The sequence below is a fragment of the Sarcophilus harrisii genome, chromosome 2, assembly GCF_902635505.1.
Source record: "Sarcophilus harrisii chromosome 2, mSarHar1.11, whole genome shotgun sequence".
Taxonomy (NCBI): domain Eukaryota; kingdom Metazoa; phylum Chordata; class Mammalia; order Dasyuromorphia; family Dasyuridae; genus Sarcophilus; species Sarcophilus harrisii.
This window is the reverse complement of record NC_045427.1, coordinates 403,589,347-403,616,689: the sequence shown is the minus strand read 5'-3', so window position 1 is coordinate 403,616,689 and position 27,343 is coordinate 403,589,347. Positions and strand designations below refer to the sequence as shown.

Below are 27,343 nucleotides of genomic sequence, written 5' to 3'. Positions count from 1 at the left end.
TTTGCTATAAATATAAAAATTATGAATTTTTCACATAAGAGGTAGCTGAGCAGTAGAGTGCTGAAACTCAAGACAACTCCTGAGTTGAAATTCTTCCTGAGAAACAGCCAGCTATGTGAACCTAGGCCAGTAATTTAATCCCCTATCTGCCTCATCACATTTACAATTATTTCAACAATTTTCTTTCAGAAGGGAGGTGAAGCAGGTTCTTAGAACTTGATCAGACATTGAGGACACCATGGCCATCCACTACATCCTGGACCACTGAGTCATCTTGATTTTTGTCTTGCCACTTGAGTTTGATGACTCTGGTGGAGAAATGGAGGCTGACAACTTTTGCAATTGTCTCCCTTAAATCAAATTCTCTTGAGTCTCAATAATCTTGAGTCATATTCTGTGATGACATTGGTCCTCTTTGAAAATCAAAGATGAGTCAAATCTGACCTCAGACACTTAATACTCCCTAGTTGTGTGACCCTAGGCACTTAACCCCAATTGCCTTAGTGAAAGAAAGAAAGAAAGAAAGGAAGGAAGGAAGGAAGGAAGGAAGGAAGGAAGGAAGGAAGGAAGGAAGGAAAGGAAGGAAGGAAGGAAGGAAGGAAGGAAAGGAAGGAAGGAAGGAAGGAAGGAAGGAAGGAAGAAAGGAAGGAAGGAAGGAAGGAAAGAAAGAAGGAAGAAAGGAAGGAAGGAAGGAAGGAAGGAAGGAAGGAAGGAAGGAAGGAAGGAAGGAAGGAAGGAAGGAAGGAAGGAAGGAAGGAAGGAAGGAAGGAAGGAAGGAAAGTAGGAAGGAAGAAAGAAAGAAAGAAAGAAAGAAAGAAAGAAAGAAAGAAAGAAAGAAAGAAAGAAAGAAAGAAAGAAAGAGAAAATGAAAGATGAGGCACTGCTGGGGGGTGCAGTAGATAGATCATTAGCCCTAGAGTCAAGACGACAAGAATTAAAATATGATCCAATTTGCTTAATTTTGATTGCCTTGCAAAAAAAGAAAAAGAAAATAAATATATTCACTAAATACTTAAAGAATGAATGACTATTAGCATCTATTCTCTAGTGATTCAGCTAGTGTCTTAGCTTTGTATATAAGTGCCCCAGATTAAAATTTCTCATAACTAGTAGCACAGTTCTTCAAAATCTGTATGGACTACTATAGAAAAAACAGGTACAAGAAATGACCAAGGAGACCAGTTTTTAAGTCCTCTGTCACTTTATAACACAAAGGTAGATTTAGAGCGATTGACTGGCTATAAAAACCAAGAGAGGTGCTTGGCATGTTGGGCTGCTCTTTCCATCTCCAATACTGACTCATGGGGGGCTTTCAGGGAATCTTATCAAAGACATGTTTGAAGTAACTAAGAGAAACAGCAGCAATGAATGAAAATCTTAGGACCAACAAGCAGTTGGAATAACTATTCCAAACAGTGATTTTGATGACACAATCTATATTTTCAATCTTACAATCTATGACATCGGACCCAAAATGTTCATGAATATTTGGGCAGAATTCTCAGCCAGGTCCCAGGTAGAACACAAAAAGATAATCTTGTTGGAACAATCCCTAAAAATGCTTTATTTTTAAAAGCCCTATAAACTGAAGTATGTTAGCAAATATGGGTATGCATCTTTCTCTCTTCATGGAGCTATACTGCCTGAACTGTCTGTGGTGGTGAAGAATCAACTTGCTAAGCAGAAGTCACAGAAGGTAAATTAGCCCATAATTTCCCATGTCTTTCCCTTCCCCCAAAGAATGAGATAGTTTCCATTTCCCTTTTATTTCCCAAATTGCTGAGAGACCTAAAAAGTCAGAAAATAACCAAAAACCTGATACAATGTTATGCCAAAGTTCCCTTTTAATGTTGTGACCCAGTTCCTCCAATTGTCCTATTTAATTATTCTGCCTTAGGTTATAACCGTTCCCTCTTAATGTTTGAGATAAAGGTTTTATAGACATTCCTTAATGTTTGACAAGATAAAGGTTTATCCATTTTAGATTTCATAAGAATATCAGTAACCTCCCTCCATTAGGTTATCCCTACCTAGATCCTTCCATTATGTCATTGTTCTTGTTATTCCATAAAAAGCTCCCTGTCCCGTCTAGCCCTGGGATCAACATGGATCCATTGGTCCCAGTATTTCTCTCCATTTAATAAGCTAGTGAATTGGTCTCTAACCTCTGTCTTGCTCAGTTTCTTTGGCATTACATTTTGGAGGCCCCAGCGAGATAATTAGAAAATGAACAGGATTAGAGATAAGAGACTTTTGGGTCTCTGCCTTGGGCAGGGTGGCTGCGGATCTGAATTCTTGGCCTGAAGAGGCCGGGCCCCCCTGGATTTTTTTTCCAGAGCCTCCGGGAAAGAGAGCAGTTTCCAGCCACAATAGCCTGATGGTAGACAACCCCATTTGCACCACAGGAGAGTAAGTTTGTCTGGGTACCTTTTGGGGTACCATCTGGTTATGTCTTAAGACTTGTTTTGTTTGTTTGGTTGGTGTGCTAGCATTTGGATTTTGGATTCCCAGAATTATAGATTCTGGGTGTAGGGTCTTCTGGACGCAGGGGACCCTACCTGGGTGTCTGTTAAAGACACATTGTGTGAATAATCAGACGTGGTTGTCACTGTTGGGGTGTTCTTGAAATGCCATTGATTCTTTATGAGTGGACAACTGGACGCGGTGGTCACTATTGGGGTGTCCTTAAGAAATACGGAACTTTGGACAAAGTAAGAGACTTTTTCTTTCCTTATCTTGTGGTGGACACTGCAGTCATCAAGACTGCAGTCTGTGTTTGGAGCTCTTGGGAGCTCTGGAACAATTCTTTAGGAATTGCTGCGGCTCTATCTCTAAAATGAGATACGAGGGAGGCTGCAAAGATTTGGAAAACTAAGTTTTGACCTGTCCACAATCTAGACACTCCACTGCCTCAAAAAAAAAAAAAAAAAAAAAAAAATGTTTTCTTGGAGCAGATGCTTTGCTTGAGGAAACTCTTTCTGTCCAAATTCTTTTCCAGACAAAGACCTGTCCTTTGCATCTCAATGCATTTCTACGAGAGTCCTCCCCCACCCTCGCTCTGGAGTGGGGAGTGTATACATTTGAAAAATGGGACTCAGTTTCCCTGCTTTGGTCATCCTGTGTTAGAGCAATGCCCTCCCCTCCTGCTTTTGGATGCTCAGGGCTATCTACAGACTGGGGATTTTAAAACGCCATTTGGTTTGGCTTTAATGTTAGTGTCCTACTGAATGTTGTAATTGTGCAGTCTAAGTGTGATCAGTGTTCTATATGACTTGTATGTTATTAGACAGTCTAGTTGTGCTCTGTGTTCAGTGTAATTTTTGTCTGTGTTGGGAAATTATAATTTGTTTGTCTGTTTTATTAACTTAAGAGCTCTGTTAAATTAAAGAACAATGATCAAATTTGGGAATTGGTTATTTCAATACTGAACTCCAGCTGGAGAAAACATTTGATTAGGAATTTAAAGATGATTCTAAATTTGGGAAATGAATTGGTTATCCTTAAATATAAGATCTTAAAGGAACGATAGCTTGTTAAAGAAGTTCTGTTAACTTGTCTGAAAGAGGTCATGTGCCTCTAATTTTACCTAAAGTATGTAACAAGGACTTTTCTTTTCTTTTTTTTTTTTTAATTAAATAACTTTTTATTGACAGAACCCATGCCAGGGTAATTTTTTACAACATTATCCCTTGCACTCACTTCTGTTCCGATTTTTCCCCTCCCTCCCTCCACCCTCTCCCCAAGATGGCAAGCAGTCCTATACATGTTAAATAGATTACAGTAGATCTTAACAAGGACTTTTCTGAAAGCTTCATCCCTGGCCAAGCTGGGGTTCAAGAGAAGTCCATTGGGAATAATGGCCACATGGGGCCAGAAGGAGAGAAAGAAACTGTTGTTTTATTTTTTGAAATGAGATAGAAATGGATTATATGCTTTAAATCCAGCTCTGCTGGACATGTAGGTTTTATGGGATTCCCCCACCCACCCACTGATTTCTGCTACTTTAAATGTTGGGTGAGGTAGGGATCTTTTGTAAAGATTTAAACTCATCCCCCACTGCTGCTACTTCAGCTATAGGAGAATTTAACTAGCCTGGAGTGAAGTTTAGTTCAACTAACCCTAACCCCATCCTTTTCTCTTTGGAAGTGGAGTGGGGGGGAAGGGTAGTCACATGAAATCCTATTCTCCCCCCTCTAAACTGTTCCAGACATTTTAAAAATCAAGTTGTAGCTACCTGGTTCTTGGTTAACAGCAGCAAACTGATAAGGTTATGGTAAATATCTGTTTAGGATTAGTTACTAGAGGTAAAATATCTTGGGTTTGTAGTTAATATGCACTGCATCTTTTCCCTCCTGTAACTGATTTCTATAATGGTCAATAAGAAATTGTTAATTCAATTATGTCATATCTTGCTGTTTCCAATCTGGTTTTCAGGATTCATTATATCCTAAATGCTTGAGCAAGTATTTAGTCTGGTCATCTATTGGTTACTAGATATTGTGTCTGGATATTCAAGTATTTTTAAGGTTTATAACTAATGAGAGGCCACATCTTGTAGCAGTCCTTGTGGACCGGTCTTTCTATCTCAGACCGTTCTAACTTTGTTAGATTTGTTTTATTTCTAGATTTAGTCTCTTGCTTCTGGGACCTACATCAAGCTTTAATTGTCAGCACGCCACACTACAGACACCCCTCCCCCTCCCGGACTGAGCATCGTCCCTGTTCAGCAGGAAGAAGCAATTGAGAGCCATTGCCCACTTTTCCTGATGTAATTTGGACTGATATGGGGGAGTGGGAAAGTGGTTGACTTGTTTGAATTTTCACTATATTACTGTGTGTTTAAGACTTGGGATGGAAATTGTTAAACTTGTGTAACTATTGTTATGTTTGAGGGACTTTTAGTCTTATGTATATGCATACGTGTATGATTTATATGTGGGATGGTTATTTAATAATTCCTTTCCAAAAGAAAAAAGGGAGAAGAAATAGGAAATTGGGGAAACTGGTGTATTTCCTTAGGTACTTCTGCCTTATCTCCTATCTTGCTAGTTCAGATTTAATTGGAAGTCCTTTACTCATTGCTTAAATTTACCATACTATGATCTGCTGATTGTTCTTTAATTCTGAAATCCCTTATTCTGTTGGAATTGCCCTGGCAGACTCAGTTTTGGGGATTATTTTTTAGAAACAACCAGAAATTGGATACCTGTCTTGGGACTGGCAGTCTCTCTGAGCTGTTTCTACACTCCTGTTACCCCAGGTCCTTAATTAGTATTTCAGCATACTTAAAAGGACCTTGTAGTTGATATCGGGCCTCTAAAAGTTTGGGGTTTGCCTGCCTTGGTCTAACTGTGCAAAATTTGCTCAGAAATCTGATGCTTTCTGCAGCCCTATCTATTTCTCTGGGTGGGACGGGTGGGGCTACTCCAAGCCTCACCCTTCTCCCCTGGAGCGTGTTGCCCTCTGAATGGGCAGCACAACTGTCTTGAGCCCTGCTGCTCTGTAAGCAGAGGCCGAGTCACACACAAATGACCACAGCTGTCCATATGCTCCCCAACTGCAGAGGATCTGACAACTGATTGTCAGAAATAATTGAAATAAGAAACTTTGTGTATTGCGGATTAACGCTGGGGTTATCAGGGAGAGACTTGACCTTGCCTTAAGTCCTTGCATCGGTCTAGCTTTATTTTGATGGTGCCAAGACCTTCTAGGGGAAAGATTTGAATTGTCCCAAGAGAAAAAGTGGGGAATGTCATGACAAAGTTCCCTTTTACTGTCGTGACTCAGTTTCTCCAATTGTCCTATTTCGTTATTCTGCCTCAGGTTATGACCTTTCCCTCTCAATGTTTGAGATAATACAGTCCTTAACGTTTGACGAGATGAAGGTTTATCCATTTCAGATGTCATTCAGGTTATCCCCGCCTAGGTCCCCCCATTATGTCCTTGTTACTCCATAAAAAGCTCGCTGCCCCGATACTCGGGGCTAGACTCTGAGACGGCAGTCTCTTCTAGCCCCGGGATCTACGCGGATGCACTGGCCCCAGTATCTCTCTCCATTTAATAAACTACCGGATTGGTCTCTAACTCGGTTGCTCCGGGCGCTACAGCAAGAGGAAACTACAGAGAAGGGAAAGAACCTGCGCCTCATCTGGCGGCACAAAGACCAGAATCTTCATTCTGAAATCCTGACTGCGTGTTCTCTCTACTATCACAGGTTCTTCAGAGCTCACACACTTTTCCCTGTTGTAAAAACCCGTGAGATAATACGCGCGGAAGAAGGAACCAGGTCCCGACTTGGAGGCGGCGGTGAAGCAGGCGCCCCGGGCTCGGCTAGTGCTCCAGGACTTAGGCAGTGGAGAAGGCAGCCTCCTACTCTTAAAACGTTCCCCTCCAATCACGCAGATGCAGAGGAAAGCGCTAAAATTGCGGGGAAGCGTCCATCCCCGCGCGGCCTCCGCCTGCGCCCGCCGGCGCGGCTTCCGCCAAGTCGGTCACCGCTCGGAGCCCCGCCGCCTGTAAAGGGAGAAGTCTGTCTCCCGTCCAAGGAAGCCCTCCACGTGCCGCTGTTTAGGAGAATGCCTGCAGCTGCCTCCTAGAGCTAGCCAGCAGAAAAACGCGAGCTTACTAGTCTCTCAGGCGGGTGCGCCAGGCGCCTCCCGGTTTAAAAGGGAGGGCAGTCACACGCGACTCACCTTGCCCTCCCTCCCCCAGAGAGACATGCACTGTACACACTCACAACCCCGCCCTCTCTTCGCCCCCATTGGCCCCCAGCTGGCTGGCGTGACTCACGCCCCGCCCCCGCCCCCGCCCCCCACGGAGGAAGCTGAGGTGATAGGAGGGGATAAAAAGGACCCCTGGGAACTTATGTCCGTGAAGCATTTCGGGCTCTGTAGTCCGGCTCCACCTCAGCAGTCCTGAAGCGACGCCTCGCTGCCGCGGGAACTACGAGCCCCAGCAGTCCTTCTTGGCGCGCACGGAGTGGGGGCGTCACGTGGGCCTTCCGTCTGGGCGGGCTCGCTGCTTAGCGCAGCGGCGGCGGCGGAGCGCGGCGGCTCCCGGGAGAGGGGCCTTTTGTCTGGAGCGGCGGCGGTGGGGCCCGGAGCGGCGAGCGCCGGCGTCTCTCCCCCATCGCGCCCTCCGACCCCACTGCTTTGGCCGCCCCTCGGGAGCTGCAGGGGGTCCGGGTCCGGAGGCGGACCTCTTTCCCCTTCTCGGGCCACCCGCCCACTCGGCCGGGCATCGCCCGAAGCGGCCGGCAGCCCCGCCCCACTCCGAGTCCGCCACCCGCCGTGCTGTGGGGAAGACCGGGCCAGCGTTTCCTCGCCGCCGCCGCCTCGGGACCGGGGAGCCCTCGGGCCGAGCCGCTGTCGCCCCCCCCCAGCAGGCCCCGCCGTCGCCGCCGCCGCCGCCTGGAGCTCCCTCGGCGGGCAGCATGAAGATCAAGGATGCCAAAAAGCCCTGTAAGTTGGGGGTCGGTTTGCTGCCTCCCCGGGGCCCAGCGCGCGGGGGGAGGGGGAAAAGGGGACTTTTTCGGGGCTGGGGGGGGTGGAAAGGAGGAAGGGCTCCTTGTCCCACTTTCTGAGCTCCCGTGGGCTCTGTTGGAAGTTTGGGCTTTTGGCGCCCCCCCTTGCTACTCCCCAATTATGAAAGCTTTCACAAACTTAAGTTCATCTTTAAAGCGTCTGAACGAGGGACACCGGAAAATCAATTTTGCTTTTGGTGCTTCGCTCTTCCGCGAATAACAAAAATGGGTCACGGTCACGTTTTCCTAATGCCATACAGTTCATAAAGGTTCTTTCGTACCCATGTGCAAATAGTATTACCGGTATTTCTCTTCTCCCACCTTTCAGAGCAGGAAATTGAGGCAATCAAGATTTACTTATTAATTTAAAAAAGCCTCAACTTTTGAGGTTCCTTTTAACTTTACACCAGAGATGACGGCTGGAAGCAGAGGTGCCCAGAGTCTCCTGTCCATTATTTAAAAAAAAAATGGAATACGGGTCATTTCCTTTTCCCCCCTCTTAGTTGCAAAAATAGTGAAAAGATCTGTATGTTTTGACCTATTTCGTTTTGGCATTGGTGACAATTCGTGTCTTGAACTTCACTGATGTACACTGATGTGCAAGGGTTAATGATTTCAGAGACATTCTTTCATTTAATTACTTGTTTTCCAAGAATCATTCTTGTTTACTTATGCAATGACATGGATCATGCGTACAACTTGTACTTTATGACTCGATCACATAGTTGTTTTGCCTTATAAAGAAGGAAAATAAATTATTCCCTTGTTTTTGCATATTGTGTTGTAGTCTGGTGGGTTTTTTTGTTGTTGTGATTGCTTAGTTTGTATTCCTGTCCTTAATTTTACCAATTAGGTTCCAGGTATCATGTTATTGAATTGGGATGGGATAGATAATTTTAAGTTGAATGTAACTTAAAGTATAAAACAATTTGATAAACTTGATAGTGATTTTCAACAAAATATAAGTTATGATCCCCATAAGTAGAAGACGAATAGTTTGGGGCAGGTTGGAAGAAGTTGAGTAGGTGAGACCACCTACACTTAACATTTGTTTGATTGCAAATCGCTTAACTTCTTTGAACTTCAGTTCTATCTGTAAAATGTAAATATTTCATAAAATTTTATATGTACATATTATACATGGTTTTACTCAAAGAATCCTCTTTCACCTAGTCAAAAAAAAAAGCCCTAAAACTAAACTAAATAAAAATCTGGGAGGGGAAGACCCTCTAGCTTTCCTGCTTTTAAGTTTAAATGGTTACTATTACTATTGTAAGTCTAGCAGGACCCAAACACTGACCCAAATGGCCCTTGGCATACATATGTTACCAGCTTTTGTAGACCTTGGAGGATACATTAAACTTAAAACCAAAATGAATTTTTTTTTGTGCTTAAGAGGACTGGCTTTGGGGTCAAGAAGACCTGGGTTTTAAGTTCTCCTGACTGGTTGGGTGAGCCTGGAGTAACTTAACCTCTGAATGCTTCAGGCAACTGTTAGGAAGTAACACTGTTAGGAAGTTTCTTCACAGGAAGTTTGCTATACCAAGTGAAATCATAGGTCCCAGCCAAAGCAATTTTTTTCACCGGCCAATTTTTTTTCCTCTGGTTATTCACTTTAATTACAGTGGACACATTCCAACTCTTGTAAATATAACTAATGTGTTGTCACTCATAAGCAAATTTTGGAGTCTTCAGTTTGTTTTCCAAATAGTAACCCAATAAGTTAGTGCAAGTATTGTTCTATTTTGTGGTTCTGAAAACTTATTACCTTAAAATATCAGAGCAGGGTTTGGTGTCCTGATTCTTCTACATCCCCTGTTTTCTTGTTCTGTTACCTTCCTTTGGAATATATTGAACTTTTAGCTAGCTTAACTTTAGTTCTGACCCACAAAATAAATACATGTACAGATGTTTTGTCATAACTTCTTAATTGAACAAGATTAAACCAGAAAAATCATAGAATGAAGCTTGGAAAAGATCTGAGGGTCATTTTGTCGAGTATGAATTCCTTCTAAAACATTAGTCTAGCTTATGCTTGAAGACCTTAAGGGTTGCATATTTGGAAGAGAAGAAAGGTTTATAAGGAAGAAAACCCATTTCTTAAGATAACTCATTCTATTTAAGCACTTTGTATGGAAATTGGTATAAATTTGTTACATTGTTACTTAATTCACCATAATTTTTTTTTCTTTAGGTTAAAAGAATAAATTCTCAATATTTAGTGCCAGTGATAGCTCTTTGGTACTAGATGGTTTTTTTCCCCCTTTTGCAACATTAACATGTAAAACTTTTCTAGCATACCATGTTAAAGTTAACAAGCTTTGTCTTTGTGATTCACTATCTAATGTTAATCATTAAAGAGATGATAGAGCATCCAGGTTTTTCCTTTTGCCTACATAGAACAAGCCTCTACCTTAAAGATCCTTGTGATTGTTTGGGAGATGGGAGGAGGGGTTGCTATGAATAGGGTTGATGGCCACTGGAGTAGAACCAGGTGAGGAAAATGGAACTGGAAGTTGTCGAGAGAAATTCCAGAGAAGATTAAAACGTTAACTAGGGAATGTGTGATTGCTTTTAACAAAGTGCCTATTAACTTCGTACTTTTATGTTTATTGTTAGATTGTTGTATCTTGTGAATATTTTGTTCTCAGAACCTGAATTTACAGGTTATAATATAGTTTGTATTTTATTAGATCATTTGATTTTCACCTGTGGGTGCTTTTAGTGTTTTCTAGGGAACTATAAGTTTTAGGGGATGGAATAATTGTAACTTGGTAATTAGGCTATATTCCATATTGCAAATATTTGGAATTTGTTCCTTATAAGGTAAGTAGAATATAGAAAATGTCCCTATTTTAAAAATTGGAAATTTCAATTTGATAACAGTGGTCTGTAATCGGACCCTTCTCCAGAAGTAGGTCTCTTTCTAGGATTTGTCTTCCTGTCCTATTTTCTCCTAAAGTAAATGAGTTCCATAATTTTAGTTTGAATTTGTTAGTCATGTAGTGTTGATGTTAGTGAAGGGAAAGTTAAGTGCTAACTAGAAAGTTAGCCATCATGAGGTGTATCAGAGAGGATCAGACCTTGTTACATTTTTGTTTCCCGATTTTTCTTATTGAACTTCAGTCACTTATATTTAGAGTAAGATAGTAAATACTTTATATTTTAAAAGTTAAACCGTTTAAGAAATAAAATTTTAAAAATCAGTGTTGTAACAGGCATGACTGTCAGAAAATTGGAGCATAGAGCTTGATTTGCCTCTTAAGAGTTCTTTGACTTTAGGGAGATAACTTCATTTCTCAGGTTGTTTCCTCATCTGTAAAAGAGATTGGATTTAATGATCTGGCCACACCCTTTTAGCTCTGTAATTATGTGTGTCCTAAGACATATGTATTAATGTCCCATGGCCTCTCAGAATTGCTCTTGCACTTTGGATCAGTTGTAGTCTTCATATTTTAGCAGTGACAATTTCCTTTTCACATTATATTCAGTATGTGACAGTCTAACAGACCTTCCAAATTTAGTTTGTTGTTTGATTTGGGTGGTATTCCAAATTGAATAAATTGGTGAATGGATATACTGAATATGCTTTTTATAGTGCTCTTCATAATGTTTAAGTATATTGTTATTTTTAGCTAGCTAGAACAAATTTAAATGATTTTACAAACTTGGTTGTCATGCTCTTAAATTTTATAGCAAGGGGATCGCTCAATTTTGAAGATTTTCTCAAAATACAATTTCTCCTCCATTTATGCCTAGCACATCAGCTGTACCTGAAAAAATTTCATAGAATATTATTTGCCTGACAGTAGAAAATCTGGGACTTTTTTTTCCCTTACAGAATCCAATATATGCTAATCATTTCTCTAGCCACTATCATCCATGTGTATTTTTGAATTCAATGATATTATGGCCTAGTAGTCAAAAACTGAGTTTAATCTTGGGTTTCCCTGCATTGTTTCAAAAACAAAATGTTTCTTCATATACAAACTAGAAATAACTCCTAATGCTATAAGGTTCTTTAAAATGTTAAAATAATACTACAATATAGCTTTTGAAAATAGAAACTTTTTAGGGTGGTGTTGGTATTTACAAATCTAGTCCTAAGGTTTCAGGCAAGAAAAAAGGCATGAGCTCTGAACCCTCAGAGCAGAGTGATATTTATAACTTGGTATATATTTCTGTATGAATGCAAAAGGCACAGAATTTAAAAGATTTCAGATCAAAAAATTTTATCAATTTTATCAGATTAATAAACATTCCCCAATTCGCTACTCTTTTGCCTACATAGAAAGGGATTTTCTTATATCCTTCCAGAATTTGAAGCCATGGAAGTATCTATTATGCAATGTCAGAATGGCCTCTTTGTTTAACACCCAGGAAAAAATGTCCTAATTTGGTATTTAATCAACAGATTGGAAAAATTCTTAAATGTCTTTTTTGCTTTGTCAGAGAAATAGAATTTAATCTGCCCGCTTTGTTTGCTACGCCACTAAAAGTGTTTATCCGAAAAACTCTAGTGTAGTTTCCCCTTGTAATTGTTAGTTTTACTGAGTGATACTTATGTTTTATCTAAATGTTTTTAATGGAGGAAAAAACTATAAGATCACTATTTTTAAGCAGTAATTTTAGCTAACCTGATGCTTGGTTTCTGAAAGAGCAATGTTGATTTCTGTCATTCACAGCTTTCCCATGGTTTGGCATGGACATAGGAGGCACTCTTGTGAAACTTGCTTATTTTGAACCCATTGATATCACAGCAGAGGAGGAGCAAGAAGAAGTTGAAAGTTTAAAAAGTATCCGCAAATATCTGACTTCTAATGTAGCCTATGGGTTGACTGGAGTTAGGGATGTTCATCTTGAACTGAAGGATTTGACACTCTTTGGCCGAAGAGGGAACTTGCACTTTATCAGATTTCCAACCCATGACCTGCCTACTTTTATCCAAATGGGGAGAGATAAAAACTTCTCAACATTACACACGGTGCTATGTGCTACTGGAGGTGGTGCTTACAAGTTTGAAAAAGATTTTCGCACGGTAGGTAAATGTTAAAAATTATTCTTGCTTTAATATCAGACTGCTTTATCTGTAATGTGGGGCTTTTTTTTTAAATGAAAGATTAGTGCATGCTACCATTCTATCACCCCGATTCAAACTGCAGTAGCTCCCTGCTCATAAAATTTTCTATTTAACATTTAAAGTCATCATCCTGATCTTTACCTCACATTTTGGTTGTCTTAGGTATTTATACTCCTATAAAATGTATAAACCAGATAGTGGTCTGCTTACTGTTCCTTGCATGTCACTCTGCCTTGACACTGGCTACCCTCCATTACTGGCATGTACTCTCTCATTTCCATTTCCTGGTTTTACTGACTTTACTGAGATCCTACTTTTTATAGGAGGACTTTGCTGTCTGCCCCCAACTACTTTTGCTCTTGATAATGTTTTCCATGTGCAATTATAATTGTATACATTATTTGTGTTGAATGATTAAGGGAGAGAAAATCCTTAGCTAATGTCTTTCCTAAGCTATACTCTATAAAGCACTTCTCTTGTAATAGAGCCTACCAAATGAGAAGTAGATAAAGTACCAAAAATAGAAATTAAATGAACATCAGAAAAATAACTGGATGTGATGTAAAGTTCACATTAATATGTCTAAACAAAGATAACTTAAATTCTGAAACAAGGCTTAATAAGAGCTAACAATTTTGGTGATACTACATAATAGCAATAGATTTAGTGCTAGCAAGAACTTCAGAGGTCTTCTGATCCAAATCCGATTTTTACAAATGAGGGGAGGGAAAGTTAGATTTGTTTAAAGTCACATGCAATTCAGCTCTTAGTTTAGATTTATTTTTTCCACCATAACTTTGTTCTGCATAGTGGCAGTTTTGTGTCAAGTGTAGAAAATGGCTATTGTTGCACATGCTTTCAGACAATCGGAATTATATAAAGTCTTAACAGTTGTATTGAGCTTACTTGAATGACTGATACATTTTTTTGTTTTGTTTTTTCTTTAAAAAACAGATTGGAAACCTCCAGCTGCACAAACTGGACGAACTTGACTGCCTTGTAAAGGGCTTGCTATATATAGATTCTGTCAGTTTTAATGGACAGGCAGAATGCTATTATTTTGGCAATGCCTCAGAACCTGAAAGATGCCAAAAGATGCCTTTTAACTTGGATGACCCATATCCACTTCTGGTCGTGAACATTGGTTCTGGAGTTAGTATTTTAGCTGTCCATTCCAAAGACAACTATAAGCGAGTTACTGGAACAAGGTAATAACCATTCAGTCTCAGTGAATTCACGAATTGTTAAATCAACATTATGCAAGGCATTCTAAAGGAACAGATTTCCTTTTGCCATTTTTTTAATAGCTTTTTATTTACAAGATATATGCATGGGTAATTTTTCAGCATTGACAATTGCAAGACCTTTTTTTCCTAACTTTTCCTCTCCTTCCCCCCACCCCTTCCCCCAGATAGCAGCTTGAATACATGTTAAATATGTTGAAGTATAAGTTAAATATAATGTATTTTTTGCCATTATTCACTGCTTATTTCTAGTCTGTTATTTTGGAGAAAAGTACAGTGATATTGTATGTCCTTTATAGATTTCTATCAGTGAGAATGCAAACGACTTTGTAAATAGATGATGTTGGCCTTGCCAGGAACTTGCATCTATATAAAATGAAAGACATAAAATTTTTTATGTAGGATATTCTTTCATACTCACATACATATCTTTATTACATTATAGTCTGCTCCATTGACGGAAGCATTTGTTTGTAATAAATTTGTAGAACTTCCCATTTGTATTTGAAACAATTTCTGATTTAAGAATAAGAAATTCCATGGTTCTGAACTTGCTCTCACATTCTCGTAAAAAAACAAGATTGAAAACAAAAGACAGTTAAGTTAATAAAATAGAAGAAGAGTGAGTCAATTATATTAGAATGATTTTTTTACTAGGAGTCACTGTTTTAAACTTAGAATTGAGTTTCGAATCGTCCATCTTCGGTGCTTCATTTTGTTGCTTGTAGAAAGCTTTGTTGTACAAGGACTAACAGCTTCTGCTGTCCTGGACAGGCTTTGTGTGGAGGTTTTCTAATGAGGAATTTGTTGGCATCAACAACCCATAAACAAAAAGTTTATACACAATGGCTCTCAGTCTTGTATATCTTCCTCCTCCCTCTGAACAGTGAAAAATGTTGCTAGTGTCAAAGTTCTTTAGGCCATCTGAAAACTTTGAACTGTCTAGGACATAACCCTGAAAAAGGTTAGTGGAACTTGGGGACATATTTGTCAGCAAAGCAGCAAACACTGAACATTAACATTCACAGTAGAAAAGATGTGGGATTGGCAGTCGTTTGGCACAGAATTGATTAGGATGCATTTAGCTTTCTTTAGAAATTGCAGCTACAGTAACATTTTCCCTAGTACCTGGAAATTCTTTCCTTTATTCCTTTATGCAGGGAGTAGTAGGAAAAAAACTTGTCATTCAGTTCCGTGATCCTTAAACACATTCCTGCAGGATGCTGTTACTTCCATTCTCCCGCTAGATGCATTTCCCAGGAAGGTTTCCCTTAGGCGACAGAACTTAAATAACTTTTAAGTCATTGTTAACCCATGTCAACATGGACTTGTATTATGCTATTATGCAGACTCACTTTTACAGACATTTTAAGAGCCACATAGAACTTGGGTTTCTCTTTTCATCCATTATCCAAGAAAATATCCTTTTTCATTAAGAAAAAAAACTGGTATAAACATTAGTTTTTAGTTTTCCAAATGCATGCAAAGGTAGTTTTCAACATTCACTTTTGCAAAACCTTGCATATCAAAATTTTCTCTTTCTCCTCCCTTCCCCCCCAAGACAGCAAGCAATCCAATATAGGTTAAATAAATGTGCAATTCCTCTAAGCAGCAAATTTCCATATTTATCAGTAAGCATATTAAGCTTGCTACATACCAGCACTAATCATTGTAAGTAAATGTAAGCAGAAAGATAACCCCTACTCTTAAGGATCTTACACTATAAAGGGGGGAAATAGCACAAAAGGAAGCTGAAAGTAGGGTAAGGGAAAAGAAAGGTAGCTGGTTTGGGAACATAGTTGAGAAACTTGTCTACAGTACAAAAGAGAGTAAGAAAAGATTTGAAGAACCCAGGAGTTCTCTTAAAAATGGAGGTTTTGGGAGCAATCACCTAATTAATCTGGAGGAGAGAGGTCACTTTAAGTGGAGCACATTTTTCTTAATTGGTCTGTCTAGTACACTATTATGTTGACGTTTCCATGCCTTTCCTAGTAGGGGTATACTTGAAAGATGTTTTTAAATTTTAGCTTTTGAGAAGAGATTTTGTGACCTTGGGGAAAGTCATGCAAGTTTTTTCTCTTTTGTTTAGCTTGGGAGGTGGCACATTTCTAGGTTTATGCAGCTTACTGACTGGCTGTGAAAGTTTTGAAGAAGCTCTTGAAATGGCTTCCAAAGGTGAGAGCACTTATGCTGATAAATTGGTCCGTGATATTTATGGAGGAGATTACGAGAGATTTGGCTTGCCAGGATGGGCTGTAGCATCTAGGTAAGTTAAATTCTTGAATCACAGGGGTTATTCAATTTTTTGAAATGAATTAAATGTACAATTACAATTGTACATGTATTCTTATAATTGTAAAGAATAGGATTTTTGGAGATAAGAGTAGGTTTCAAAGGTTAACTAAAAAAATTGCCTAACATTGCACAACAGTAATTTTGCAAACTGGATCTAAATATTTCCCTCCCTGAAAGTTTTTAGAGCAGAAAATTGTTCTGGAATTCTGATTTATGCATTTTAATAGCTTTCTATTCCTTCTAAAAATGAATAATACTTTAATTGTATATTCATCCTTACTTATCCTTATAATTTTAAATTTGAATATTTTGTATAAATCAACCATACATAATTTTTTAAATCTTTGAGGAAAAAGTGCTGGTACCTTGGCTATCAAAGTTAGTAATGATAGGTTGCTTTGTTTTTTCTTTGCTCTCTAAAATTCCTTTTTCAAATTCCTTCCCTCCTTGCAGCTTTGGGAACATGATCTATAAGGAGAAGAGAGAATCTGTTAGTAAAGAAGATCTAGCAAGAGCTACTTTAGTTACTATCACCAATAACATTGGTTCTATAGCAAGGATGTGTGCTGGTAATGAGGTAAGCATGTCTCAATTAGATGAAAAATGTTGAATGAATAAAACTTTTAAATATTTGAGGAATTTTTAAAAATTATTTCCATTAAATCCTAAGGATTAAACTTTTGCCTACTTTTTATCATGGTAGCTTAATTGGCAGACATGGGGTTTTAATTAGGTAGGCATTAGCTTAAAGCAATATTTACATTTCTTTATATCTAGGAAACATAATGCAGAACATTTTCAGAAAGCTTTAAATCTTAATAGTTTAATAAGAAGTTGAGCTAATGAATGATCTTTTTCTAATAACATTCATTTTCCTTTTTATGGTCCCAATTGATTTGGGAGGTTTTATTTGTGCTAAAATTAGCTGAGCAACAGAAAGATTTCTTACTGTCTTCGGCTTCTTTACAGTGCTGCCTTGTTGCATATGGATCAAGCAGCATTGTACAGGGCTATGAAGGCATTGAGATTTGCTCTTCAAAGAAAGTGAACGGTTTGGGTTTTTTGTTTGTTTGTTTGTTTGTTTTTAATGGTGGGTAGTTCATTTGCAGTATTGGCCTTCAGATTCACAAATGTAACAAATTTGTGAGGTTTTTTTGGACATACAAGTTACTGCTAGAAAGAATCGGGATAAATTTATAATTTGGGCAAATTAAATTGTAGTTTAAATGTGTACTGCATTTTCTGTGCCCCAGGATTTGAGATAAAGGTGTCTTTTTATGTAGTAAACATTAACATATTTAATGTAAATTCTGACTTTCCTCCCCTCAATACCAGTGCATTGATATGGAATTGGTGTAAACGTCTAAAATTTTGTTATACTGCCTTATAGCACCACATTCTAGCACAATTCTTTATACAAATTTAAAGACATTTTTTAAAACTCTTGCAAAACTTTTTGCTCAAAATTTTCTCCCTGCTTTCTCCTACTCCAAATTATATAGTTTATGGTTTCTCAGACTTGTAGATCAAGAATCTCAAGTGGCCCATAAGTGCCTAAAGACACTTGTTTAGAAAAATGAGTAGGTCTAACTGTAATACCTATTAGAAGTATTTCTCTCCCCCTTTCTCCCCCCCCCCATTATTGAACCTGAAAAAACTGAAATAGTAATTAGAAGGTTACTTTTGATTATTTTTGGTGACTAGTTCTTTTAGGTGTGATGGAATGTAGTTAGTGCGTGTAGTTTACATACTGACAAATTCTTGCTCTTTAATTCTTTACCTATATTGCATTGTAACTGAAATCCTTCCCTCCCCACCTTTTCACTATATCAACATTACGATATCCAATTTATAAACTTTTTTGCAAAGCAAACTTTAAAACTGTTTCTAATGGATGCAATAGAAAAGAGCACTGGATTTTAAGTCGGTAATAAAAATGTCAGTCATAAAGTACTGTATCACCAAAACATTGCAAATTTGCAAAATTTCACCTGTAACTTGATTCTGCTCTTAGTATACATATATTATGAGTAAGGTCATAGAAGCATTTTGTTTATGGCAAATGTTATAATGCTTTTTCTAAGTAACTTTTTTATTTTATTTTATTTTTTTTAAGAAAATAAATAGAGTTGTCTTTGTTGGAAATTTTCTACGTGTCAATACTCTGTCAATGAAACTTTTGGCATATGCATTGGATTACTGGTCCAAAGGCCAGTTGAAGGCATTGTTTCTAGAGCATGAGGTATGTTGTTGAAATTCCCAATCTTAACCTGTCTTAAATTTCCAAATAGCTTTTTTTTTTTTCCCTTAGGACAGTTGTAGAACATTAGTTTAACCAGAATTAGGTATTAGGAATTGTTTATTTTCCTTCATATATTTACTCTTTTATATACATTTTTTTTATATACATGTCAGTTATTAAGTGGGATTAAATAATTACTTACATTGATTATTTAAAATTTTTTTTCTACAGGGGTACTTTGGAGCAGTTGGTGCTCTCTTGGGGCTGCCAAATTTCAGCTAAAGCATGGAAGGTCAATAATGCCAGCTGAAAATCAGAAGAATTATTATTGCATTATTTAAATTGATGGGAACCAAAGGACCAGGGGGGAAAACAGCAATGTTGCTATTCATTTTTAAATGTCAAAATGGTAAGCTGCTGAATGTTGCCATATTAAAGTGAGATCTTGGTAACATGAAGCATTTCCAGTTGAAATGCTTTTGGGATTTTGGTCTTACTCTTCTGTATATAGCCAGTATTAAATCCTTTTGATGCAATACAACCTCTGAGCTTCTCAAATATTTTCATTTATTTTTAAATAGTCAGCATTATGGTACTGTATGCTCAAATAAAAATCTTGAGGTCCCCATTTAGTTTATTCTGAATGTATGTTATAAGGATATCTTGCCCATTTTTTGCTTACTTTTCATTCCCTGTATTGAAAATTCACCATGACGACCAAGGCATCATTGAGATTCCATTTTCTTGCATAGAAAATTTCAGGCATTGAGAACCATTAGTGGTTTTCTAATGCATTTTCTTAAGTTTCTATAGTTGAGAGATCCAGCAGAATTTAAAGTATTTTCAAATACCATAATGTAATTAAAATATAGCTATTTGTGAAACTCCAAGTTCTGACATTCTTCAGTTGGTGCAGTAGAGCACTGTTCATGGAGTGAAATCATTATGGTGATTTCTTTAATAATAAATAATGCTTTAGATCAAAAGTGTACATAGCTCAATTTGGATGTTATTTTCTCTAATACATTCCTTTCAACCCAGACCTTAGCCACTCATAAGGTCTGAATCAACAAGGCAAAAACACTTTGTATCCCATTATGTGGGAGTGGGATACCCAGCTTTAATGTTGAGCAACTTTGTTAATTGAAAGATTAGTTATTTTGAAGCTTCATGGGATTCAGAGGCAGTATTGCAGAATCACAAAAGGATCAGTGTTTTTGTACATTCTGGCAATAAAAATGATAATTCCAATGTTTGTAGAACTTGTTGGTCTTGGAGTTTACCCTCTGTTTTGGAATCATTGTTTTTGGTAAATTTGTGTGAAGTTTTTTATTTTCAAAGTAATATCAAAATAGTTAAGTGCAAAGTTCATGAGATTTGTAGGATTTGGAAGACTCAGAATATTAACCACCTCTTAACATGCACTATGATGGTACTCATTACAAGAAAAGTGTTATATATTTGTATAAAACCACAGCATCATTCAGCTATGGACACAGAGTAGAGAAGACTTATGTTTTTCAGTAGGCTATAATGTGCTATATAGACCTTTCTCCATGTATCCTTTAGATATCATGCTCAAATGTTTACCAGACCCTATTGATCATAAGAATTCCTTCTATAAAGGCATTCATTTCTGAACCACGGAATTATGAGGGAAATTGGGAATAATGAGAATGGCATTTTAAAAGAATGCAGTTAATTTTAAACTGAACAAACTTCAGGTCCTAACATGTTATAAAATCTCAAATGATAATATCCCTTTTCATTTTTCTTATAGCTATTGCATATTTCAGCCATGATTTCATTATTTTGAAGACTTTAATTTGGGCTTAAACTCAAACTGTAGTCAAAAGCACTAAATGGAATATGTGACGTTGATTTTTCTCAAATTTCAAGTGATAGATTTTATTTAAAAATTGTGTGGATGTCCATGTCTTAATGTGTTGGAATTGGTACATCCTGAATTTTGGTCGTCTTAGTGGTGAAATCACCAAACCAAAGAAGGATGCAGTGACCACAAAGTCTGGACCATATCCCTGTTTTTTCAGTATTTATCCTTTTTTTTTTTTTTTTTTTTTTTTCCCAGGAGCATGAGGAAAATTCATTAGCTACAAAAGCTATTAAGATTATACTTTAAAATAATCTTTAAATTCCCTCTTAAGATTAGTCACTGAAGGCCTCAAAACTGCATGCTTGAGAAATAACTTAAAATGAACATGGAAGTTTTCTGAATATGGATTATCCAAAGAGAACCCCACTTGAGGGAAAAGAATATATGCAATCCTGTCAGGAAATATCAGGAAATCTCTTCCCACCCCACCTCCATCTTTTTTTATCCTGTGGTACTTCTGCATGTTCCCAGTAAATATCCTATATCACTCTTAGTATCCAGTGTTCTGTTACGGATAGATTTTTAAATAGCAAAATACCTGTTAGGGCACACTTTGTCAACAATTTCCAAAAATCACAATTTTTTCACTAGGTCGATTTGGCAATTTTCAGTGCCTTAAATTCTTTCAACTTCGGTATTATCAGAAGCTAACTTTCAGCACCCAAGAAATAGCCTATTGAGAGTCCTTAATTGATTTATTTGTCTCTATTACCTTGTTGAAATAACTGTCTTATACTTAATTTTTATTCCTAAGAAAATAAATGGGATGTATTCTGAAATTGAAGGAGCATAGCAATCTCAGAATTACTCAAAAGGTGGTTTGAGAGGGGAAAGGTTAGCCTTTTTTCCCTGGGGGAGGGAAGGAGGGAAGAAGAGCAAGGTTTCTTTTCAGCACTAATCAATTTACTTGTGGCAAAGTAGTAATAGACAATAGACCTGACCCTATTGATTTTTGAGCACTAGAGACTTGTTTACTTTTAGCTTAGGCAATAAAAACTTCACTGCCCTTAGTAGAACATTTAAAAATCCTTGAACAGCATAACTTAACTTGCCAAATAGCAAGAATTTATAAAGATTTCATGAACTTTTTGCCTTTACTAATGCAAGTTTAATAACTTGTGTTGGAAGTACCAATAGTTTGGAATGCTTATTCCATCTCTATAAGCAATATAATGGACCAAGAAAATGACAATTTTTTTTTTCCTTTATCCATGGTATTATTGGGTTAAAAGAATGGTTCCTTGTCCCTTTTTGTTTTCTTGTCTTAAAGATAAAACTAGGTAGTAGTTCTGAAATACTCATAACCACTGAATTCTTCTTGGGAGAAAGCTTGTTTTTTGAGGATTTTTTTTGTGTGGTTTTTTTTTGTTTTGTTTTGTTTTTAGCTATAAAGAATTGACCACACGCTTTGTATTTTTTTTTGAGCACTTTATGCGTTTTAGATATTGCACTTGTGAATGTATATTGGTAATAAAATCTTTCTCCACTAAAAGCCATTTATAAAGAATAGTGAACAGAAAAAAAAATGAGTATTTGGTTATATTTGTGCTTTTACTCACCATTTGGTTCATGAAGGAAACTGGTTTGCCTTTTCTGGTGTTATTAAACATTTTTTTCCTACCATTATGTAAAATGGCCTGACCTGCAAAAGTGTCAATGAAAATGTTCCTATTTACACAGTAAGTCTACTTTCATTGAAACATCTTTTCAATACTGAAGAAGTTGTCGCCTTGGATTTTTTTAAAGTATCTTAATTTTTTTAAGGTTGCTTTATTCTTTTAACCCATATCATCAAAATGAACTTAGGAGATGTGTACTTTATGTAGTTTATTTTTGATTTAAGGAAATAGTTTGCTGTGATAGTAGTTTATATTGAACCTAGTATGTACTTGGTAGAGACTTAGTTACTGTTTTTCCTTAAAAATATTTAATCTAAATTAAGTTGCAAAAAAATAAGAAATTTAACATTGAAGTAAACTTAATTTGTAGTATCTTATTGTTTACATTGGGTGAAGCTGTATTCTATTTTGTAAATAGAACGAACCATCACTATTTTAACTTCACCTCAATAGGCCTCTTTTCCTCATGAAAAATGAGGGGGGAGGTTAGACTAGATGGTCTCTAAAGTTTCTTTCAGCTCTTCTGTGTTTTTGTGAAAATGCACCATCGGAATCTTAGAGAGGAAATGCTATGTTTAAATTTAGGATTACATACTGTAATATGCAATGAAGTCCAAATTCATGTAATGCATATAATCTGCCAGTGTTAATAGGTACTGAATTTGTATTCTTATCAAACTGATAACTATTCTCAAATTTAAAAGCTATTTAGTGTTTTTACAAAGTGGAGAAATTGTAAAGTAACAGCCTTATTTAAGCTGATTTGTATTTGGTTAATTTAACAGCTATGTAAGTATGTTGGAAAATTTGTTTCCAGTAACATCAGCAGTTAATGGTTTATTTATTTATTTAAGAATGTTTATGGCACACTTAACAGCTTTGTTTTTGACTAGTAGAATTGAAAATGGCTGAAGTTTAGGGAAAAAAAGCAATTAACTAGATTTTCAATGTAAACTGAATCACAAGCATTATTCTGAAATGCCATATTTGTACAAAGGGGAAATTTTCATCATTATAAATACGAACTTTATCCTTCAAGTGATATAACTATTTCTGGGATATTGTGGTTTCCATCTTTTTTTGTAATAGAACGCAAGTGTTGGAGGACTCAGGTACTTGTACATTTAATATCAAACACTTGATCCATTCGAGAGTTTACAAAGGATAAATGATAACTTGCGAACATATATCATAAATAGAATATTTTAGAATTTCCTTTAAATTAATTTTAGAATTTCCTTTGAATCTTTAGTTGATTGAGAATAATGTAATAGAAAAAGAGTAACTGTTCCCTTTCTGTTCGTAATAGGATTAAACAAATGTAGCAGTGAAACAATTACAAAAATCACAACCAGTGCTGAATGTTAGAAACTGAGATAGGAATGATCTGTGTTGAGCAAAAGCTTAAAAAAATTGTCAGTCTTTTCCTTTGGTAGTTATAATTTTCTTTTATTTCTGTATTTCATCTGCATGTTAATTCTTTGGCTTTTTTTAAATAATGAAAATATATTTCAGTTTGCAAAAAAATTTGCAAATTTTTGTTTGTGCTATAAATATGACTAGGATATAATTATTGAATATTGGCTATAATACTGATTTTTATATCTTTCAAATTTGCCATGCTTGAAGTCCTGGTGCATCTTAAATAATCACTAGTATCAACCTAGACAATTTCTTATAGAAAATTGTGGAAATAAAGTGATGTATATGCTGCAGTCTTTTAATATTTCATTTCTACCTGGAATGATACAAATATTAATCTGAAGTCTAACCATGGGAAAATTGTAGCCTTTTGTTTTGGAGAGGCTTTATGTATTTTCAATTGGTATTTAGAAAATGAGAAAAATCATTCCAAAGAGCAGAAATGTATGTGATATTCTCCTTTCTTGCAGTATTTTGATGGAAGTAATAATTTGAGGCCATGTGCATAATTTCATCTATATATATTCTGTGCTTGAGTGTGTAAATTAAGCTATAAGTGAAAATATTAAACTTTCTTAAATTCAACTTGTTGCCCTTTTACTAACCAAATTATTCTAAAAATAGTTTTGGCATCCCTTAGAGAGAATAGCTAATTTTATAAACATCAGATGTTTTTTGTTTGGATTCCCTTTGTCCATAAAAGCCATTTCAGTTTTAAATTGCCTTATTCTGTCACATTGTACTTGTCTGAATTTTGTTTACTGTTTTGACACTGAATCTGTGATGTAAAAATATATGATGGACTATAAATTTTATTCCTAATAAAACTAAGTTATACAGCAATGTAAACTATAAAACATTTCTTGTAAATTGTCTAATTTATTTTTCATCTTGTTACATCAACATGTACAGTTTCTTTGATTCTCATTATGACTTATGTAAACATTCCCATAATTTGAGATTTTCCTTAATGCTCGTTTGCATGAATGATGCCTGAGTTTCATTCTGATATTGTATTGCCATTATGCCAACCTCCTTAATACCCTACAGACTTTTTAAATAGTTGATTTTCCTGATTTTGTTGCTCTTCTGTATGAACACTAGAAATCATGCTTTTTATCTTTCCTAATAAAATTCTTTCATATTTACTGTGTAGCTTTTCCATAATTTTTTGTACCCTATATATCCACAGCAGTGGGCCATAACATGGCCCAAGTTCAACATATAATTCCCTTTACCAGGATGTTAGAAATGACTTTGGTGTTGCTTAATAGCTTAAAAGGTGTTAATAGCTTAAATTTAATGTACTTGCCCCAAGAGAAATTAAAAATAGTGACATTCCAAAACTTTCCAGTGGGTGAAATTTATGACTGTGTCTTTAATTGAACATGTTCTAGATTTTCTTCCATGACCTTGATAACCTTGGTGTGTCTCCAAATTGGTAACAAATGAGCATAATCAGAACAAAAAATCTACATGTCAATACAAAATCAATACAAAAAATTCTGTTTCTACATCATGTTGATCACTTGTCAGGGGTGAGTAAAAAGAGACATGGATGGATGATGGTTTTTGAAAATCAGAATTTTTTTTTTCCTCATGATATTACTGTTTTTTTCTCCTCAGTACCCATATTTATGTGCCACAATTTTGTTTAGTTATTCTTCCAACTGTTTTAAGAAGGAAGTTTCAGATTCTAGTTTTTATCCGTTTTCATCCTTTGGAACAATTCTGCAGTCTTTCATCTTTTTGGTTCCTGCTAGCTATTCTTGTAGTGTTCACTGTCCTTTTGCTGGGCAGCATCTCATTCTAAAGCACTGACAACTTTTACCTCTTGTAATGCCACTAGCATCACACTTATAGCCAAAAAAAAAAAAAAAACACTAATTCTGTGACAAAGAAACACTAATTTTGTGATAGTTCCTATTAGTTAGTTACACACTTCCTGTTTGACTCTGGGCAAAGCAGGCCAGTTAACCAGCAGAACAAAGCCTCTTCAAAAAACATTTGACAGCCAAGCAGATAAGATCTAAATTTCTTGTTTCTCTCGTATCCCTCTTCCCCATAGGCTTCAAAAGGGCTTATCTCAGCCAAAATAAGATCATAAACCATTAATATGTTTCCTAAAAGTGCTTGTTTTGAATTGCATAATCCAAGTGTGAATCCAGGGTTAGTTTTGGAATCCACATTAGCTTTTAACTTTGGTCATATCAAATACTGATTCCCCAGTCTATACAAGTTGTTAGGCTGCAAATTTGTTAATTTAAAATCTTTTTCAACTCTTCCCGCCCTCCCCCCCACCCCCAATCTTTCCAGCTTCATTATGTATTAAACCCTTTCTTGCACTTAACTGTCTCATCTACACTAGCCTTCAGGACTGCTTCATGCTTAAGCTGGATCTTTCAATCTCTCTGAATCCCTCACTTCAAAGAACCTTTGTTTTTAGTACTACATTTTAGTTGAAATTGTTGAACTTGAAATTCTAAAATTAAAAGGGAGAAATTAATGTTGAAAGTAAGAAAAATAACTTGAACTAATAAAACTAAGTTGATTTTATGAAAAAACCAATAAGATTGATAAACCTTTGGTAAATCTGATTAGAAAAAGGAGAGGAAAATCAAATTGGTAGTCTTGGAAAGTTCTATCAATGGAGAAGAAATTAAAGAAATAAGGGGTTACTTTGCCCAACTTTATGCTAATAAAATTTGATAACCTAAGTGAAATGGATGACTACCTCCAAACATAGGCTTCCCAGATTAACAGAGGAGGAAGTAAAGCAAGTTGGTACTACTTTTGACCCTTCTCATTGCCACTCAAGTTCAGAGCAATTCCAGGCAATTTCCTATCTGGGAGTTCCTTATATCAATGCAGACAAGACCCAGGTTCAAAAACAAAATAATAATTCAGGATAATATTTAAAGCAGACCAGAGCAATTAAAGACTTATCACAGTTAAGCATTGGAGAGGAGAATTTATGACTCCCAAAATTGTGTTCCCACTATTGAGATCAGAGATAACTGAGAAAGCCATGTAACTGACTTTCCTCCTATTCAAGGGTTCTTGATGTGGAATCAGATTTTGAATCTCTGCTGTTTAGAAATTTTGATCTCATCTATTATTGATGCATTCAATTTGTTTTCTTGGGCATCCAAGTGACATGGTAGAAGGAGTTCTGGGGTCAATCTGGTTTTGAATCCTGGCAACAATACCTTTCCTCTAAGCTTAGCAGCCTATTTAAGCTTTCTGAGACTTGAGTTTTTCTTATCTGTAAAATGACTATTATACACAATACATAGGATTGAGGAGAAACTGCTGTAGTTGTACAGACCAATGACTTGTTTAGCAGTGCACAGGGATGCAGAAACAAACTGGAATCAAGGCTCTCATAGCCAAGGACAAAATGTGCTATTGGCAAAATAGAATAATGCTATTTTGATGTAATGTTCCCCATTTTTATTTTGGGGTTCTCATCCCCCCCAAATCGCTATTAGACATTTCTGGATGTGTTGATATTGTTAAATGATAAACTAAGTCTGGCTACTGAGAAGGCTCACTATGAACTAATTTGAAAGAATTTTACATGTTATCAAGGTTTCCAGGAACCAAATGACATGGGAAATTTTTGATGCAAGATGAAATATGCTGGTTAAATGGATACTGGAAATAGATTACCAACTGACAAAAAGACAATGTTATTTAATATTGATGTAATGCTTTGGTCTGTTTCATGGCATATTTCATCTTGCATCAAAAATTTCCCATGTCATTTGGTTCCTGGAAACATCCTCAGATACTTTAGAGTGGTTGTCATTTTCAGGGGAATTCTGGATAGAATTTTCTTCTAAAAGATCCATTTCTTTGGTTCCAAGTCACTTGTAGAGATTCCCAGGTAATTCTGTTAAAATCTGCCAGTAACAAGACTTAATACAATTTGGTACAACCTCCTAAATTTGATTTTCTAATAACCTGTGTGAAACCAGCTCAAGGTGATCATATTATCAACGGAGGTATAGGAAGAACATCAA

General features: G+C 36.6%; 1 protein-coding gene across 1 annotated transcript; it reads left to right on the top strand.

Annotated features, from left to right (window-relative positions):
* Positions 1-6,882: 6,882 nt before the first annotated feature.
* PANK3 (pantothenate kinase 3) lies at positions 6,883-24,471 on the top strand. The gene is made up of 7 exons (XM_023506211.2): positions 6,883-7,460; positions 12,208-12,560; positions 13,557-13,810; positions 15,936-16,112; positions 16,595-16,718; positions 18,258-18,383; positions 18,615-24,471. Exons 1-7 carry the CDS (start codon positions 7,433-7,435, stop codon positions 18,663-18,665), a joined length of 1,113 nt encoding a protein of 370 aa, XP_023361979.1. The 5' UTR covers positions 6,883-7,432; the 3' UTR covers positions 18,666-24,471.
* Positions 24,472-27,343: the final 2,872 nt, after the last annotated feature.